This window comes from Microplitis demolitor, chromosome 3, assembly GCF_026212275.2.
Source record: "Microplitis demolitor isolate Queensland-Clemson2020A chromosome 3, iyMicDemo2.1a, whole genome shotgun sequence".
NCBI lineage: Eukaryota > Metazoa > Arthropoda > Insecta > Hymenoptera > Braconidae > Microplitis > Microplitis demolitor.
In genome coordinates, this window is record NC_068547.1 from 293015 (window position 1) to 313101 (window position 20087).

At 27.8% G+C, this 20087-nt stretch overlaps 2 protein-coding genes across 2 annotated transcripts; both read right to left on the reverse strand.

Moving 5' to 3' along the window:
- Positions 1–4061: 4061 nt before the first annotated feature.
- LOC103573692 (seipin) lies at positions 4062–6659 on the reverse strand. The gene is made up of 5 exons (XM_008552878.3): positions 6436–6659; positions 5785–5930; positions 5513–5715; positions 4436–4721; positions 4062–4361 (listed from the first exon to the last, which is right to left on the reverse strand). The coding sequence occupies exons 1-5, from the start codon at positions 6657–6659 to the stop codon at positions 4201–4203; spliced, it is 1020 nt and encodes a 339-aa protein (XP_008551100.1). The 3' UTR covers positions 4062–4200.
- A 593-nt stretch (positions 6660–7252) lies between these two features.
- On the reverse strand, positions 7253–9530 carry LOC103573691 (retinoblastoma-binding protein 5 homolog). Its single transcript, XM_008552877.2, has 7 exons — positions 9422–9530; positions 9328–9353; positions 9084–9256; positions 8789–9017; positions 8172–8627; positions 7687–8092; positions 7253–7345 (listed from the first exon to the last, which is right to left on the reverse strand). The coding sequence occupies exons 1-7, from the start codon at positions 9438–9440 to the stop codon at positions 7260–7262; spliced, it is 1395 nt and encodes a 464-aa protein (XP_008551099.1). The 5' UTR covers positions 9441–9530; the 3' UTR covers positions 7253–7259.
- Positions 9531–20087: the final 10557 nt, after the last annotated feature.

The window sequence follows — 20087 nt, forward strand, 5'->3', positions numbered from 1 at the left end:
ACCGGTTAGACGGTCATGTTATTAAGTAAATAACACATTGACGCTGCCGAGTGGAAGAAAAGGTGAAGAGGCAAGCTCTCTCTGTATAGCCCATCACCCCATCAGCGACTCTTATTTCTTGTTCGGGAGTTGGTTTCGTCTAGAAGCAAAAGAGAAACCGCAAGAATCGCCGATGGCAAATTTACAAACACAACAAAATATATATATAAAAAAAATGATTTTATTTTGTTTAACCATTCCATCTAAATTTTCGTGGCTACCATGTATTTTTTATAGCCATTTTAATGATCAAAGCGCCATGGGTAGTACGTATATACGTTAGCAAGTTAAACCAGCACAAAAGATTGTCAGGATCAGGCTGAGGATCAGGCTCTGCATCAGACTCTCTACTCAGGTATATGTTTATGTATGTGAGTATGTGTGTTTGTTCGTGTGTGTGTGTTGAGAGTTACTTGAACTGACTTCTATAAATATCGTGGCTCATTATTTCGCTGCGTACGCCGCTGGCACCTGTCGTGTGGCTTCAGGTAAAGGCACACGGCTGGGGAAGAGGACCAGTATGAGAAGCGGAGTGAAGTGAGGAGTGTGTAGAGAGTAGTTTAACTGCAAGAGCCAAGAGCACCACAATACAGACAGAAGTAGAACTTGCTACAGCTTTAAAGATAGAGCGAGATACAAGGATCACGGATGTACCACAAGGGAGCTGGTCAGGTTGCCCACCGCCCGCGTTACCACCGAGAGGAGAGGGGATAACCGAGAGGAAACTGACTCCCATAGGAGGGACGGTTGCCTACCTAACCGGTCCAGGAATCCGGGGCCACGCTTACGAACCAGTGACTCCCAACTTATTTGTTTCATCATTATATCTGTCTTTGCTGATGCTGATGCTGATGCTGATGCTGATCATCAACTTTATTATTATTCATCTGAAACACTATATCATTTTATATTATTTTTAATACTCAACATTTGAGATAACAATATTGTTTAACTTGGATCTATTAATTTAATTTTTTAAATTATAACATTAAGATTATTTCATTTTTTTTTTATCTCGATTTAAAGTAGTCAAAGATTAAAAATAAAAGTTTAGATATTTCTGTAATGAATTTAATCCTTGAATTCTTTATAAAAGAAAAAAATAATTGTAGAGAGCAGAGGGTTGGATGAAGATTTTTATATTGGAATGAGAAGAGCTGAATGAGTTGGTACCCGTAGAATAAGAGTCTGATAATTACTCCCATAGAGTACAGCAATGAACAAGAGGAAAATGAGAGCAAGAAAAGCCGACGATGAATTCAAGTGACACAATTAGTTTAATGCCGGATCAATTTTGTACGAGTTCGCCCCCTGTGATCATCACTTTCACTCTTGTCCCATTTTTTTACATTTATAAATACATGTGAAAGAATTTTTTTTTTTTTATTTTCGAATAAAAAATTTATTTATCGATTGATAAATTTTTTTTTTTTTAATTTTGAAATGTAGTCTATAGAAATTTAGAGCTTTTTCTTTTATACACTTTGTATACAGTGGATGTACTCGATAATGCTATAAAACTATTGATAGATATAGACTCTGAGCATTTATTGTCTAACTCCTTGGGCATTGTCTTCTCGGGGTTGTGAAATAAAGTTTGCTATTATATTTATATATATGTATAAAGTACACCCTCAATAAAACTCGGTCAATATTGTAGGAACAAAAACAATGTCTTTTCGATAACAAAAAAAAGTTTTCTGATTTACCATCATTGTCTTTAAATGTCATATATATTTTATATTTTATATTTTAATAGCCAAAGTTTCCTCTATAAATATAATAGAGACGTTTGTGTGAGTGTTATGTAATTTTTCAACCGAATAAATCAAATTTTCATCATTTAGAGTTTTCAAAATTAACAAAAAAAAAAAAAAAAAAAAAAAAAAAAAAAAAAAAAAAAAGTAATCAAGTAAACGTTATTCTGTTGATAAACAACTTAATGAAATTAAAGCTAAATTCCGTAAAAAGATATTAAATAAACTATTTATATAATTTTTTTAAAAATTAAGTGAATAAATTTTATGACTTCTGATGGTGTTAGATAATATATTTTAGCATTAAATAAAGTAAATTAAATTAAAATTTATGGTAATTAAACATTTGTTGAGGACCATTTAAATATTTTATTAAATTGAGATAAATTGTTGAAATAGTTAATAGTATATTTAATTAAAGCTGATAAGATTATACTTTTATGTTTTTCTTCTCTCTTCTATTCATTTTAATGTACATTTTACTCGTCTAATATTCATGACTAACTGAAACAAAATTTTCAAAACTTTAAGTTTGTCAGATTAATTTTCTCAACCACAATGGTTGTTAAAGTTATACATAAAGTTAACTGACAAATTATATATACATACATATATATCGTATGGTAGCTTATTCTTAAACTTTCTATATAATAAAAAAGTATTTTGTGTTTACTATCAACAAGCTAAAAAAATATATATAGCTTGTAATTTTGTTTTTTTCCAAGATTTCGTTAGATTTAGATATATACATAAAAAAAAGGGCAAAAAGTAATTAAATGTTAACACCGCGTCAGTGCGAAGTCGATCTGTTGTGTCGATTAAAGTAATATGTTTGCATGATGAAAAGAAATAAAATATATTTATATACTTTAGACATAATAGAGTGCAGTAAATGGAAAAGTATTGTATTTTGTGAATGAAAGATTTAAGTATATAATGTTATTTATATTGAAAAATATACAATACACTGTAAAAAATACCAAGCGGATGACTGTGTAATTATTTAATCTCCTCGGAGTAAAATTCACTCCAAAGGAGGATTTACTTTAATATTAAAAATCCCTATTTACTCCGTTAGCAGAGTGATTTTTTCTAAGACGGAGTAAATTCGGATTTAAATAAAATTCGTAGTCACTCCCTATTTTTTACAGTATAATAAAAAGTATAATGCGAATGTGTGTGTAGAAGAGAGACAGAAAAAGATAGTACTTAAAAGTTAACTGTTATTATTTCTATAGAAATCTCTTAACAGTATGGGCGGTACAGACAACACCTGTCTGAATCTCGGGTAATACGAGGCCATGAAAAAGAGAAGAAAGAGAAGAAAGCTTTACGAATTATTCGCACTCTTTCTTTGAGTTGCAATGACGATAAATGGGGTGGATACCAGCTAAACCGGTTATTCTCTTTTGCTTTATCCAATGTGGTGTACAAATATATATATATATATCTATATTTATTTCAAGAGAGGAGAAGATACAGCCTTTTGCTGGCGTTGCTCTTGAATGACCTTTCTGAGTAGATGATAAAAGTGGGGAATATTATCAAGTACATAAGCCCCTTGTACACCTGGCTTTGTGTACCGCTTTGCATACTTTACCGCTTTTGAATTTCGTAATGAATAATAAATTTATATAAAACTAAATATAAATTTATAGTAAAAAAAAAAAAAAAAAAAAAAAAATAAATCAATCATTTTAATGGATTTCTCTGCATAATGTGCGACGCCGTAAAGCATACACTATATACTGTCACTCTATATTTATTTTGTAATTTTTTTTTTCATTTTCTAGGAAACTATTTCCACTATTTACTCAAGAAATATTTTCTATGCATGACTTACGCACATTCAATATTTCCTGTGAAAAAATAAACCTACATATCATTTATATATAAATAATATATATTTATACTTTACTGTTTATATTAGTTAATCTTTGTTTCATTATAAAATTTAAAAAATTTAATAATGCATTTGCTCACTTACTTATTTAATTTTTTACGATATATTATATCAGGTGGATTTTGATTTAAATTTTATAAATTTTTAACTTTGTATATCTTTAGCAATTTGCTTCATCAGTCATGATAACGAGGTAACTTGAATATTAATACGAACTTAACGATTATAAAAAATTATAATACGTAATTTAAAATATTAAATTTTAATAGCTATTAATTTTGACAAGTACTAAAAGATCTTATATATGAGACAAGTCAAACTTAAATATTTATACCATCGTTAAAAGTATTATATTTATATTATGAAAAAGTTACAATTATATACATATATAAGTCGAATTAAATATTTATAGAAATAGTATAATTTCGATGAATCTATAAAATTAAAATAATTAGTCCTTTGTATATAGCCTCGATGTATGCAATATAATATATTTAAAATTTATTTATTTGAAACTGGTTCACTTGCTATTGATTTAATTTCTTCAATATAATGTGATTTATCTTGTGGTAAATTTAACTCTAATTTATTAGATTCGTTGGTACTTTTAATAATGTCATCAAGTAAAGATGCATCTTCTATTGAAGAAGATTCTGATGATACTGCAATAAATTTTTTTTTTAGTCTCATAGATTTAATGAATTTTTAAAACCGCAATGATTGGAACAATACCAACCGTCAGTACTATTTTTATCACTACTATTTTTTTCCATTTGACCTTTTTCATAATTAAATTGTTCATCTTGAAGATCGTCTTCATGTGTAAAATGTAAATATGACAATATACAAATAAGCGATATAAAAAATAAATTTGTTGTGATGCCAACAATGGCAGCAGATATTGGCCAATGAAACATTAAATATCTTAATCCAGACAAATGAGCATGAATTCCAATAGTTGCTGAATAAAATTCAATAAATCGTGATTGAATTTGGATTTCAATAGATGTTACAGGATGACTCTGTAATAACGTTTTATTAATTTTATACTATTGTCGATATTTGCTATTTAATATGTTTATTCAAATTTGACAAATAACAATTATATTATTTATTGAATAACTCTCTTTAATCGCTAGGCTGATGTTGTCATTATCAAGATAGTTTTTAATATAAAATTACAACAACAAGTTAATTATCTTATTTAAGGAGGGTCGGTAGTTATTTCTGTCCAAGTATTTTTTTCAAACAAGACTCAATGCACTATAGTCTATAATCTAGCGATTTAAGTTATTATTTTTTTTTAAATTTTCATTTGTTTAAGTCAAAAACATGGACAAGTTTTTCATTTACTGTGTGAATGATAAAAAAAATACAGACCCCTACACTGTAAAAAATTTTTAGTGTGAAAATGGTCCTCGAAGACTTTATACGTTCTGCTTGGTGTGAAACATCAAGCGGTGTACTGTTAACACGGTATAAATGTTTTCTTTCACACCGTTTGGTTTTATTAGTTCAAATATTGTCTGATATTATAATCTATAATTCAAAATTATCAAATAATGTATAGTCTGCAGCATTAGTATATTATTATTATTATTATTATTATTATTTATGTAAATGATTTTAAAATATAAATTGAATACCTAGTTTCGAAGTAATCGAGTTATAAATAAATAAATAACATATATATTTATGGTATTGGCGGTGTGAATGATTTAATTCACAAGGTCCAATATTTAACACCAAATCATTGACTCAAAATTAATTACAGTGTATCCTTGTTAAGTTTTTATATTTTAATTAAACTTACTTGATCTTCCTCAAAATTACTAAATAACTCTACTACAATATGTTGTTTTTCTTCACGTGTACCGAAAACCAGCATTGGTGAAAATATAAGTGTTGTGAGAAAATGGAGCAATGTACTTCGATAATGTAACATTGTTGGCCTACAAGAATTATCAACTTGAAAACCATCACGGCTTGATAATGATGAACATACCAAAAACATCCCTATAGATAATTTATTATTTAAATTTATGTTTTAATCGATCTCTAATCAATATCAATCAATAAAATTACCAAGTTCTTTGTTTACTGTTGATTCCGGCATTTCTAAATATAAATTTATTTTATACGGCTGTCCAACCATCAACAATTGTTGTTTTTTAGTTAATTGAACAGATGCTGTCGGATAGCTACATATGCCTTTTAAATCCTCACATGATCTGATAATTAAATTTTAATTACTTTTCCTCTAACGTTTACTACCACTATTTTTTTTAATTTTATATTGATAATAAAATAATAATTACAGTAAAAGTATAAAAATATTTTTTGTAATTATAGACAATTGTAGACAAAGCTTTTGATTACTTATTTAAAACGGATAATTAATTTTTTATAAAATTGTTAATTTAAAATAATAATATTAAATGACATACTTGATTGTTGGATTATATTATAATCAAATTAATTAAATAATAATAATAATAATAAAAATCACAATGGATTATAAATGATAATTAATTTAATTTTAATAGCAATAATATTAAAATAATGCAGCCAATTGAATAATAGCATTCAATGCTATGGTAACGGTTGCTATAGAATCCATCATTACTGTGACAACCATGGCTCTAAAATACTCATCATGGCAATGATTGGTTCAGAGTAATTACAGTTATTACGATAATTCAAAAATTAAAAAAAATATATAGATACAATACTCACTTAAATTGTAAATGAACTGGACGTGTGTGTTGCATATTTGGCATATAAGCATAATAAAATGCTGTATAAAGAAATATCGATATCCATACAGCGACAATTGACGCTATCAATATTATTCCACTTCGAAAAAATGCAAATTGCATTAATTCTACACCTTGCACTGTTTGTTGCTGTACATTTGATAATTTATCAAATGTTTTTCTAATTAATCTTGAGAAATACATTCTACTTTTTTGCCAATAATTTACATGTATATATTTTTTGTTTTTAACTTTAACCAATTAGCAGGTTTATCAAAACTCAATATTTTAATAGATAAGATTTATTTATTTATCTGTCATTCCTTGTTTCATTTTGTTTTTATCGCAATATATATACATATTATATATATATATGGATTATAACATAACCTTTGAACGACGGTGAGAATTTAAAAACAAAAAATCATTAATATCGCAGTACTTGAATTTGCCGCGTTAAGACAAACGGCAGCACATTCTTGATGAAGAAAATATTTTTTGGGTTTGCGAAAATATTTAAATTTATATTGATAGGGCGCGCATTCATGTACTAATTAAAAAATAAGTGTGTGAGTAAAAGTCAAACCTCAAAAAATTACAAGGCTCTTTTTTTTTTATGGCGTTTTCGTTTAGCATGTTAATGTTTATCATTGATAAATTTAGTAGTATTAGTGACATCAGCTAATTTGTTACTGTTTAAAGATCTATCATATTTTAAATCATAAATAATTATTTAATAGTTGATAGGTTTATACTTAAAAAAAAGATATTAATTATTAAAGTATTTATATTTAAAAAATAAAATTATTTTCCCTTGCGATGTTCAAGTCGCGGGCGTCCTTTTTTAGCAGTGGGTTTATCTTTGCCTTTATTTAACAATGGATGAGTTTCTGAAAATAAATATATAATTTTTAATTAGTAATGATTGATGGATTAAATATTTATGAATCAAACTAAGACGCGAAAATGAAAGAACTAAATCAATAGGAGACAATAAATTTATTTAACATTTCAATAACCAATAAAGTTTAAATAATAAATGATTGAAATGTCATTAAGAATAAATAAATAATGCATTTTAGCAAAGTAACTGAAATTTTAATAAGATTTAACTATTTTGTAATTTTTCCGACAATAAAAACATCTATTAATATGATTAATAAATATTAAAAATTAAATAATTTATAAAAATTTTGGTGTATATTTATATGATAAAGTATAAAAAAGTTACCGTTCTCAGGGGCATTTTGCAAGTGGATATCATGGGATCGATGTTTTTTGTTGGGTGGCTCTTGTGCAGCAGCTTGGTCTTCAGGTTCTTCAACATCTGGAGCAATTGGCAAAAATTGTAATGTACCAACGTCTTCTGTTTCTTCATCGGAGCTGCAAAAAGCGGCGACTCTGTCAATAGCCGCTACGTCAACTTCTATTTCTTCATCCTGAGCTTCCTCGCCCTGTACAACAGATTTATCTTCATCACTCAAATCAAATTCGCTTTCTCTCTCTTCGTATTCGACATTTTCGTCCAATTCTTTAAAGTCTGGTGCAAACGCTGACCAATTTTCAACTTGATTTTGTGCCCAAATAGACACAACTCCAGATGAAATTGATGCTATTATTGGTCGGACTGGATGCCACTGGAATTAAAATTTTAAATATACATCAGACAATAAATAAATTTTAATTTATTTAATTATTTAAATAATAAAAATTTACCACAACATCAAGTAAGAGTTCTCCTTTGGTACCATGTAAAATTTTAACTAAATTGCCGATACTTTTTTCCCAAATATATAGCGCATGCTGTCTCGCAGAACCAGCACAAACATATTCACCGTCACCCGAAAAACAGCATTTTTTCCACATTGTTTTGTTAACTAAATCTTGCAATTTTTGTATCGGTTCTGGCTCACCGTCTTTACCACAAGCTAATATTTCAGTGCTATCGTAAACACGTATTACACGATCAGAAGTATTGACAAGAAAACAAGAACCGCGTCGTGCAAATTCAATACTCTTAACAGCGGTATTGCTAGCAGTGCCCTGTGATATTTTATAAGAGGCTTTTATAGCTAATGACTCGGAATCAAGTACGAGAATTCTCCCACGGGCGTTTCCTGTGTATACATAAGTACCCCGTCTATCAAAAGACGCGACGATATTCAAATCACTCTGCAATTAAAATATTATAAATATTCAATTTAATGTTTAATGGAAAGTAAATAATTTTATTTGTTAAATTAAACGTCTACCAGCTTTAAAAAGCTCTTTCAAATTTAAATAAATTATTTAAGCATTAAATAATATTATAATATAATTTTTCATCAACGTACATCTTCATCTAGTGGAATAATTCGATGTGTTCCTTCAACATCAACCATAACGGCAGCATGTCGCATTGGGCAGACTAAAAATTTATTTGAATTTCGTGGATGAAATTGTACTTTCAATATCGGAGATGGAAAACGATATTTTTGATCGCATTCTCCGGATAATACATCCCATATACAAACATTGTTGTCTGTTGACGCGCTCAGCAATTTATGCCCATTTCTCGACCAGCTATTTATTATTAAATTTTATATATAATAATTATATCTTTTAAATAAAATAAAATTATTTACATACCTCAGTGAACAAACAGGATGTACATGTGCACTTATTATTTTAGCAATACCACGAGTTAAAAAATCCCATATAACAATTCTACCGTCATTGCACCCAACAGCTAATAATGTCCCTCTTTTATTAAATGTACATGTTACTGCAAGTGATATACAATCAAGTGTTCCATCGAATTCCTATTAGTAATAACGAAAAAAATTTAATATTTTTCGATTTATTATATTATATTTATTAAACAACAACTTACCTCTGGATAATTTTGTCCAAATGATTCTATTGAAATAAACTTAATTATTAATAAAAATAAATAAAATTTAATAACTTAATAATAAAATACATACCTAGTAGTTCTAAATTCATTTTTTATTTTTATAAACAATAATAATTTACAGATCTAGATTAAAAATAAATTGTTTATTTATTGTAGCGTCTGACATATTACCATCTCACCCATGCAATAGTATCAAGTTTTTATTACCAATCACAGAGAAGTAATTCAGTGGCTGCTCGTAAGATGTCAGTCCAATGTCTGTCTGTGGACACTATAAACTATAGTATGTCAAAAAATTTATTTTATCTATTGGTAGTAAATAAAATTACATTGATAGCCACCTTATAAACCGTAAGTTAACTTGAAGCTACGACCGTATTCTGAAGTCAATTTAATAGAAAGTGTTGGAGAGCAAGCAATTACCTTTAAGTTGACAGTAAATTGTCTGTAACTTGAATTCATTTGACTACAAATATTACTGTCAGACAATGACGTTAAGTTGATTGAAAGTTTCACTTTAAATTGAGGGCAAGTTTTTCTGTCAAATTACATTTATATGACGGCAGTTAATTTGCATACAAGTATTATCTAGCCAAGGCTTGCTAAAAACTTGTCGTTAAGTTAGCCGAAAATGTTTCACTGCAGAACTTGCTGAGCAAGGTGTGGGTATCAAGGGATGAAAAGTAATATTTTTCGCACTGTGCATTTGCTGATAATCTGCTAAAAAAAGTGCATGTTAAAGTACAGAAATTTACATTATCAATTCAAAAGTTAACTCAATAATGTCTTAAGACATTCTAATAACCCATTGAGCTTAATTTTATGTAAACCAATTCATGCTATGTAAGATTTGTCGGACGTTAAATTGAGCTCAACTGGTTATCGGAAACATAATCCGCAATGTTTGAGAAAATTTTTCTATTCATCTACTGTTACAATAGAAACCCATTGTCAATTGAAAAATTATTAAAAAATTTTTTCATAAATGTAAATAATATTAAATCATAATATTGAATATACATAAAAATCGATTGATTATTAATTTCCCAGACTTTACTGTGTATCTCATTGTTTTTTTACAGCCAATCTCAGACGGCTAAAATAAATAAGATATAAACTTTACGGTTGAATATTAACTTGATATACATTGTTGAATTATTCTCCTATGAGAATGTGGAGTAGAACAAGCTATAGAATTATAAATGTTTTCAGAGTTAAAGACTTTTTTTTTTCTATTTCTCGTGATTCATGTATACACCGAAAATTTAGTAATACAGAAGAAATAAATGATGAATTTAAGTTTATGCACGTATAGCACATGTCAATGAGCTTCTAGGCACTAGTAAACAAATTAGCGGAATGAACCTTTTTAGAATTGTTTTAAAAAGAGAAAAAACAAAATAAAAGCAAGTCAATGAAAGCTAAGAGAAGGTGTGGGATTGAAGCCGTTGCCCTCACTTTAATTCAGTTTTCAAGCTTTCGTTGACTTAGTAGTGTTTGTTTTGCAAGCAGAGAATCGTTGATGAGTATCTGCGAAACGTAGTGTTCAAGCATGCTTTAAGAAATTTTTCAAGAGAATATTATACACTTATTTTTAAATACTTTGTCTGGTCGTTTCTTCAATTAATTAATATTTATTGATTAATGGTTAATGTTACTTATTTAAATTTACACGAGGATGACCTTACATGCTCTATTATTTTTAAAATACGAAAAAAAAAAAAAAAACTTTTGTTCATTTCTTCAGGGGATTCAATTTTGCCTGAAAATAAAAATTTTTTTTTTATAAATACATAGTACAGAATTTAACGCATTGTGGATAAAAAAATTTTAATTGTTTCAGTGATTATATTTTGTCTAGGTCTACTTCTTCATATATTAATTAAAACAAATAGACTACGCGTTACAGCAAAATTACATACTTAAATGGTTTAATTTTTTGTTTTATATTATACCGTTTATTATATGTTTCAGCAGTATGTGGTAAAAAATTGAATCAGTATAATTAAATGTTTGTTAGTAAGAGACAACAAGATTCATCTATTGTAGAGTTGAAAAGATATTGTTTTGTATGAAATTTTCTAAAATTCGTATTCCATTTGTAATATTTGCTTTTAAGTTATATAATAATAATAATATCAGAATCTGTAAATATAAAAAGAATTTAAATTATTTGGAAACTTTTATGTTTAAATTTATAAATAATTATTTTCTTATAATTAAATGAAAAATATAAACATATATTATAAAGTTGTTTACATATAAAAATAAAATAAATATTTAAATCAATTGAAAAGAGAATCTTGCAGTTAACATGGAGTTAAATAAGTTATTTACACATTCACGCAGTTTACATTGTTTATAGAGTAGTAAAATGAATTGGAAATGGTAGTAAAAAGTATTCATCCTATTTTGTAACCCTCACCCTTTACGTGATGCTTGGCATACTATGAATGCGAATGAGTTTAGTTTTGTTCACTTTTTATTTTTCACTCCAATGTCTATACATATATATGTTGTTGGAAAGTTAGCTCGCGTCTTTTTCCAGGGGTGGAAACTGAAGTTGAGTGTAGAGACGAATAACGTTATCTCAACTGTGAATCCTACTCTGTAGTCTGAGCATCAATCATATTTTGTTGCCGTTACTAAAAAAAAAATATTGCCGGGGATAAATATAAATAAATAATGGATCAGATTTATCACTATTCGTCTCAGCAGGCCACCAAGTCATTAAATAATACAGCAGTTTATTAAGATTTTATCGTGTTGGTTACCGCTCTTTAATATATTCCGTTGAATTTTATCTGTAACTTATTGAGCCACACCGTCCACCCTACGGTAATACACCAATTTTTCAAAATATAGTGAAACTTAAACTTAAAATTAACCTTTTCAATAAAACAATTTATAGATAAATTGAGAAAAATATAGATGGAGAAAAGAAGGATAAGCTTTTATTACTGTGTGCATTACTGGATACAAAAAAATATATAAATTTAGTGGTTATTGGTTAAATTGTTGGGAGGAACTTTAATGCTAATGTATATAAGCATAATGACAACATTAACGCAGAGTGACTATATGGGTTGGTGGTACCTAATGCTGGTGGTGGAGGTGATGCCTCGAGGCTAAGACGTGGCTGGCTCTCATAATGTGCAATGGGGAACCTAGTCTCACGGGGTTTATCTTCATTTTACATTCACAGGATTGGAATCTTGCCACAGGGTATACGAGACAATCGTCTTAAGCATATTTTGTCGTAACAAAACTACCACCATAATCAAATATACATACATATATAATCTTAGAACCCTCATACCCCAATAAAGACACAGGAATTAAATATAATACGACTTATTCTCAATATATAGTGAAATATAAAAAGACTTTTAGTATATAACCTTCACCTAAGTACATTATATACAAGTATTACTATATATATATATATTAATTTTTCTTTTTTGTTCCTTTCGAGCCCTTATTTTCATCCTTGATAATACAAAACTACGTCCGACAGATGGGCGCGAGTAATTCTACTAAGGTGTCGAGGCTCGAAAAAATAGGCATAAATCAAAGATAAACCGGTGTAAATATCACCAAGCTTACATTTAGACAGGAAGGTTGTGCGACGGGCTGAGTCGCGTTGAAAAATAATGGCGACGTCGGCAGAGTAGTGTCGGGAAATGCTACGGAGGCTTAAGTCTGAGGCTTCCATTGCTTGCTAGAAGTACGTACAAACCACTCGTTTTGCATCACTTGATAATAAAACTTGGATGACATTTTTATACTTAATTTATTTTTATTTCTTTGTTACTATTTATTGTCGATTTTTAAACAATTTATTTACAACATTGGTGTTATGTTTTTATTGAGTAATGTTTCTTTAGTAGTTTGTTTCTCGGTAACCGATATCGGCGTAAAAATCTTATGAATCTCTTTCCATTGTGGATTTAAAAAGAATGCTCGAGTGGTAAAATAGTCGCTTTGGGATTCGCCACTTTAGCATATCGCCAAGAGGCTGTAATATAAAAGTGATACATAACTGGCAGTACCAGATGGAATTTCATTGGGGACTTTAAATTGTTGCGAGACACACGTTTGTAGTATTCTTTATATAAAAAAATATGAAATGCCTTAAGGGTTATATAGTCATTGTACCTAATACACTTGATATTATTTTACAATGCTAAACGGATAAGTGAGAATATACATAATGCCTTTTTTTTTTTTTTATTTTATGATTACCATATTACCGGTGCGTAATATATTTAGCATTTACGGGGGAGACTCAACTTCAATTTTGATAAAGGAAAATAATGAAAATTTTTTTCAAGATAACGAAAAAGGTTTGGATTAACCTAACATTATTGAAAAACAAAAAAAAATGGCTCAGAGATGTATAATTCGGAAATGACGATGAAATTTTATTTTCAGAGAGAAAGTAGATATTATTCTATTGTGTAAATAAAAAAAAAAGAAGAAAAAATAAATAAAATAAAATAATTCTAGAGGCATGAGGGATTGGCTGAAAGCATTTTGAAAATCGCATCTGTTTCCGCACGAATTGTGTTTTTCTGGGTAAATCCACTGGCCGATCGATCGGTAAATCTGTGGCGGAGCAATGATGCGTTTATTTGCTCGAGAATTAGAACAGGGTTTAAAAAGAACGTTATAACCTATCAAAGTCTTTCAGTAGCGACCGTACAGGCACTCTAAAGGAACAAATTTTTTTCTATCATCCAATGTAAATTTAAAAATTCTCTTACTCACATTTTTTTTTTAGATTCATTAATACAATATTATTTACAAAGTCCATTGTTATACTTAAAGTTATAAATAATGCGTAGCTTGATGATACAGATTAAAGTGAATTTCGTAAAAAAAATAAAAAGCTTTTAGTGTAACTCTGAAATACTGTTTCTGAACATATTGTAAATAATTTAGCTTTAAAGATGATATAAAAATATTTCATGTCATGGCACGTGATGCTGGTATTTTCAATTAATAAATTACTAAAAATTCACAACTCAAAAAAGTCGATTAAATGTAAATTTTAATTATCTTCAAATATCTCTTTATTTCTTCATGTATTGTTTAAATTTTTAATTGTTTGAATTAATTTTAAATCTTAATAAAAATCGATGAAAGTATTATTTTTTTTTTTTTTTATTCATCTCGTTTTATATTTTTCTGTAAATTATAACTTGGCATCTTTAAAAAATTAGTACATACGAGTTTTCAACATAATTTAAAAAGCTCATTGCATATGACATTAAACATGAAACTTAAGTATTTATATCAGTTTGAAAGAGACAATGTTAAATACACAAGTTTTTTTTTCTTTTTTATGAAATGAAACAAAAGCAACTATAAATAACTATAATACGAAAATGGTTGTATTGTATAGTGAAAAAAAAGCTACTAATTAGTCCTATGTGTCTTTCATTTATAATTGTATGCAATGAAATGAATAGCAACTTAATTAATAATTATTGTTGTTATTATCTTTCTTTGTTAATCTCTGTATGACTATTGAATAATATGTCAGGATTTTTAATTACAGTTATTTACAATAATATCTCTAAAGACAGTGTCAAAATTTCTGCTCCAATAAAAAAACTAAATAAATAATTACTCGAGACTACGATGGTATGGAAGTTTAAATAAGCAAATATATTTAAAATCGAGTCAGGTTATTAAGTTAAATATGTTAAGGTGTAAAAGTGTTATTTTTCTTATGTGTGTAGAGTAGTCTAGTGTAGTGGTATGATTTAGCTTTAGAGAAACTTTATGTGAATGTAGGGGGTTTACTAAGAAGAGGGGTTTGTATGATTAGATGTGATGCGCCCGCGCAAAACCCCTTGATGCGCGGCAAGTCCATCGACAACGCGCCGCGGAATCGCGAATGTAGGTGCCACGGAAAAGGGAAAGGGAAAGGGAAAACGGGGAATAGAACTGAAACTGGGGGATGATGTGCCGCGCGCGCTCAAACATACTCACTACTTCAAGAGAGTGAGAGAAACAGAGTGTTGAAATAGAATGAGACGGAATCAAACATGGTTTGGTAAAGTATCTCAACGCTCGATGGCGTACCAGTGCGAATCGTGATTCTGTTGAGCTCGCACTGACTCCAGATATATAGATACGTATATATACATATATACAACACATACTTTATTTTAGTGAATACATTCGCGTATTTCATCTTTACGATATTTATGTGCGCGTGCGGTAATTTACAAATATATATACATATATATATATATATATATTGCTATAACTTGCGCGCGTAACTGTTAGCTGAATAAAATAATTAACAATATAAATAATAATAATAATAATAATAATAACTTTGAATTGAATATTGGATCCATAATAAGTAAATTCAATTAGTTTATTTACTGTGCGTTGTTTGTTTGCATTTATGTGTGCTATGTGTGTGTGATACATATATAAATTTAAAATGTTTTGATGGAAAAATGAGTATTCCTGTGACGGTCAAACGAGTACTCAGCTGGAAACATTAGCAATTCTTGGGCGCGCAATCACTTGGAACCGGTTCGACAACCGATACTCCTTTTTTTTTTAATTTCTCAAGTTATTTATATACAGATATATTTTATACCGGCTGTGTTACTGATCATATTTTTATATATATTCTCGTGTGTAAATTTTTAAGTTATATAAAATTCTTCGGATCCTTTTACGCTTGAGTGAGTTTGTGCATCTGTTTGAATCTTCCTTGTGAGAGTCAAAGAAATAAGAAGACTAGCAAAAAGATATAACGAAAGATAAAAACGAACAAGAATAATAACACGAGAAAAATGTTTTATTGTTAAACTTTTGTTTTCTATATCAATGTCTTTAGTTTTTAATTACTAAGTTTTAATGCTTTTTATTGTTTTCAATAAATTGTGATAATTTTTTATTTTTTTTTTTTTTACATAATTTATTACTGTGGTTTTTTTTTTAGCATTACAGTATTATAGTTGCATACATAATATAATTATAATAACAAAGTTTAAGTTAAAAATAATAATCGAAGGAAGTATAAATAAGTAAAACTCTTTATCCATTGGTGTGAATTCGGGTGGACAAGTCGTTATCAACTTTAGCAGTAGTAGTGAATCGAATTGTTGGAACTTTGAATCAAAGCATTTGGGGTCACCACTAAAAGTTTTTGAGATCAAGAGAATGGGAAATAAAGAACAAGAAGAAGAATAAAACCAAACGATTTGCCCTACTATTCAAATTTCATTATTACAGTACAAATAATTTTATCAAGTGATATATACTGATTTTATTAATTATATAATAAACTATAGATTGAATAGTTGGTATAATCAATAATCATTGAATTAAGGTACCGAGACAGACGATTTTATTTAAATATTTATCAGCAACAATCTGATGAAATACTAATGTAATTATTGAAGAGACTATCAATTTATAATAAAGTTGGGGTTTGATAAGTAACAGATTAAATAATTGTAAGAATCTATAAGATATTATGTTGTATGAATGAAACATTAACGTTGGTAATTTGAAATAAAATCAATTTAACTGAATAATGAATACATATTATGAGAAATAATGACAGTGATATAAATACTTTGGCAAGAAATGCTGGAGTGTGAAATAGTAAAAGTTTTGAGATAAGACGTATAAAACAATGGAACCGGCAAGTTTTAAAGATCAAAAGTTGACAAGAGATTCTCATGGGTATGGTGATGTGCGGCACCACTGAATACGATTTATTAAAAATCACCTCCTGACAAAGGTATATACATATATGTATATACGTATGTATATATGTATATCTTTTGATAAAATCAGTGGTAATCGAGTTAGATCGTGGCAGCCATTGTGGTCCTAGAGCTAGAGTACGGCCGGAAAGTCGTCTAAAACTTTGCCAACATGAATGTGTGTCGGCAGGATTGGATTATCTACGCTTGTCTTATTTGGTTTCTCATTGAAACTGGAGCAACCGGTCGTGTCTTTGGTAAGCCAAATTTTTACTTTTTTATACTTTTGTTGTTTGTTTTTCATACTCCACTTATATAACTTGTAATATTTAATATTTACTTAATATATATGTAATAAATAATAGCATAGAGATACTCCTGCAAGTACATATAGCAAGCGGAAAATTTTCCATAAAAAATAAAATGGAATATTTAAATATTCATTATCGAAATGGTTCAATTCTCTCCTTTTTTTTTCTTTGTCAATTCATTTGCAACAAGCGATATTATATTAAGTATAAATTGAATTTTCATTATTCTAATGAAAAAAAAAAAAAAGTATTATTATTATTATTAAATTATATTATATTACTCAAAGTGTTTATTACTGTCCAATATGATATGCAAATAAACGATAATTTTATCTCATTGAAATTGAAGAATATTTTTTTTTTTTTTTAAAATTAGTATATAAATAATAATACTTTTTTGAATTAAAAATAAATCATAATTCAAATAATTTATTATTATTAACATAAAAGTTTAGCATATTTTAGTATTGTATTAAATTTTTTGTAATAAATTAAAAACTTTTTGTGTTAAATAATAAATTCGGAAAATTGTAGAAAGGAAATGGTAGCGAAAAAGGAAACGTAAAAAAGATTATTATCTTATTCTTTTTTTATATTATACTCTTTTATACACAAAAGATGTCATTTTTCGTTATACTTTTGTTCATTTATTTTTTTTCGCACTAGCAGCAAAAAAATAATTTTTTTTTAGTAATTTAAATGATAATTATAATATTTGAGTATGAAAATAATTTTGAAATTATCAATATATATGAGCTTTAAAATAAATATTTGGTGATATCTTTTTATTTTTTGTTTATAAATAATTGATGTAGGGGAGGTCTCAAATATGTTTTTTTTTTTTTTTATAATGATATTAAAAGTGAATAGAAAAAATTTTCAGCTGCCGTGTTTAAAGAACATTTCAAAAATCAAATTTGGGAGAATCCCCCTCCCCTCCCGCCTTAATTGTTCGTAAGAATTACATTAAAATGAAAAGTAATAAAAAATGTAATTTGTCCATATATATTAATCCTACCCAATGTTTAATCTTCAGTAACTCGATCATTCAAAAATATTAAACTGACGAAAGACAATTTGAGTGGCAATACTCAATTAAGATTTTATATTTTGGATTAAAAAGTGAGTTAATTTGAATTAAATTTTTATAATTTTAATTTAAAGCAAATATTGAATAATTTTAGTTAAAATAATTTAAATTGGATGTTAAATAACAAACGTACACAAATATTCAAAATATCTGGTTGTAAATGGTGCGTGCTTTGTGCTGATAACCCATATAGAGGTAAATGGCAATCGCAATAATGTTTGTGAAATTATTCATCATAATTTTAGTAAAATATCCTTGTAGATGTGATTAATGAAAATACATTGTACATAGCTAATATATAATTAATTATGTTACTAATTTCCTTTGTAAATTGTTATTATTTATTACATGGATAATCTATTATTTGTCTTTATAATAATAATGATAAGTACAAACTTCGTGCATCATATGAAATATATATAATATTTTTTTTTGTGCACAAATGTGTATTTAGGAGGTATATTCCTGTACATATGTAATTATTTTTAAAACATTAATTAACAGAGCATTTGTACACAACAATAAAGTAAAGTTATATTCAATTAATGTTAAAATTAAAATGAAATTATTTTATATATATAAAAAAAAAAAAAAAAAAAAAAAAAAAAAAAAAAATTTATCTAACTTTTTGATGCAAAAACTAAAAGTTTTTAAAAGTTTTGATTATTTATTTTTGTTGCATTATAAGCAGTATTAGTAGAAACTGTATTATAAATATTTATTAAAAAATTTTTCAATTAATTGTATGAGTTATTAGTTTTACAATGTTGATGTTTATTAAAAAAGTTACTTATAAAGGTTTCGATTGAGGCTTTGAGGTGATTGAATAGAAACAGAAGGTAGTAATCAGGAAGTAAGGATGAACTCAATGCCTCTAGCGAATAGGATCAGACAAGTTATATAAAGGCAAGAGAGAATCCGAGAAGATTGGAACCTCCTGTGTCAGTCAAAGTGGATTTTGTAACGATTAGTCGGAGTTCAACCCACTAGGACAAAGTTATAGTATCGGTGAATGATCAAATGTATCGTAATTACACAATCCATTACAACTTTTATTCAAATAACAATTATTTATTTATATTTGAAAAATTTTATATTTGGATTACTTTCCACCGTAATTTGGAATAGCCATTAGTTAATTACTGATTCTCTTTGAAATGTACATTGATTGATAATTTCATAGGTCACACTGATCAATACAAACAGATATAAAAAAAATATTATAGATATATAAATTTGAATTCATACCAGAAAAATATATATTTAAATTTAGCAATTTTCGCACAGTCGCAGGTGAAAAATAAAATAATGTTTAATTTTTGAGTATACGATACTGTCACCGTATATTGTTTCAAGTTACTGTGGGTACATATAGCAAATTATAATACACAAAAGCTGATAATTTTAAAAATTCTGATATTATTTAGTTGGAGTAAAATATATGATACATAGTAGCTTTCAATCACCGATAATTTTCATAGAACTGGTCAGTTGTTTTCCGATATAATATTGTTTAACAAAATAATTAATGGCTTCTTCAAAATGAATGGCAGGTTCACTTTTAATCAGTCTCATGTTAATTTAAGCTTT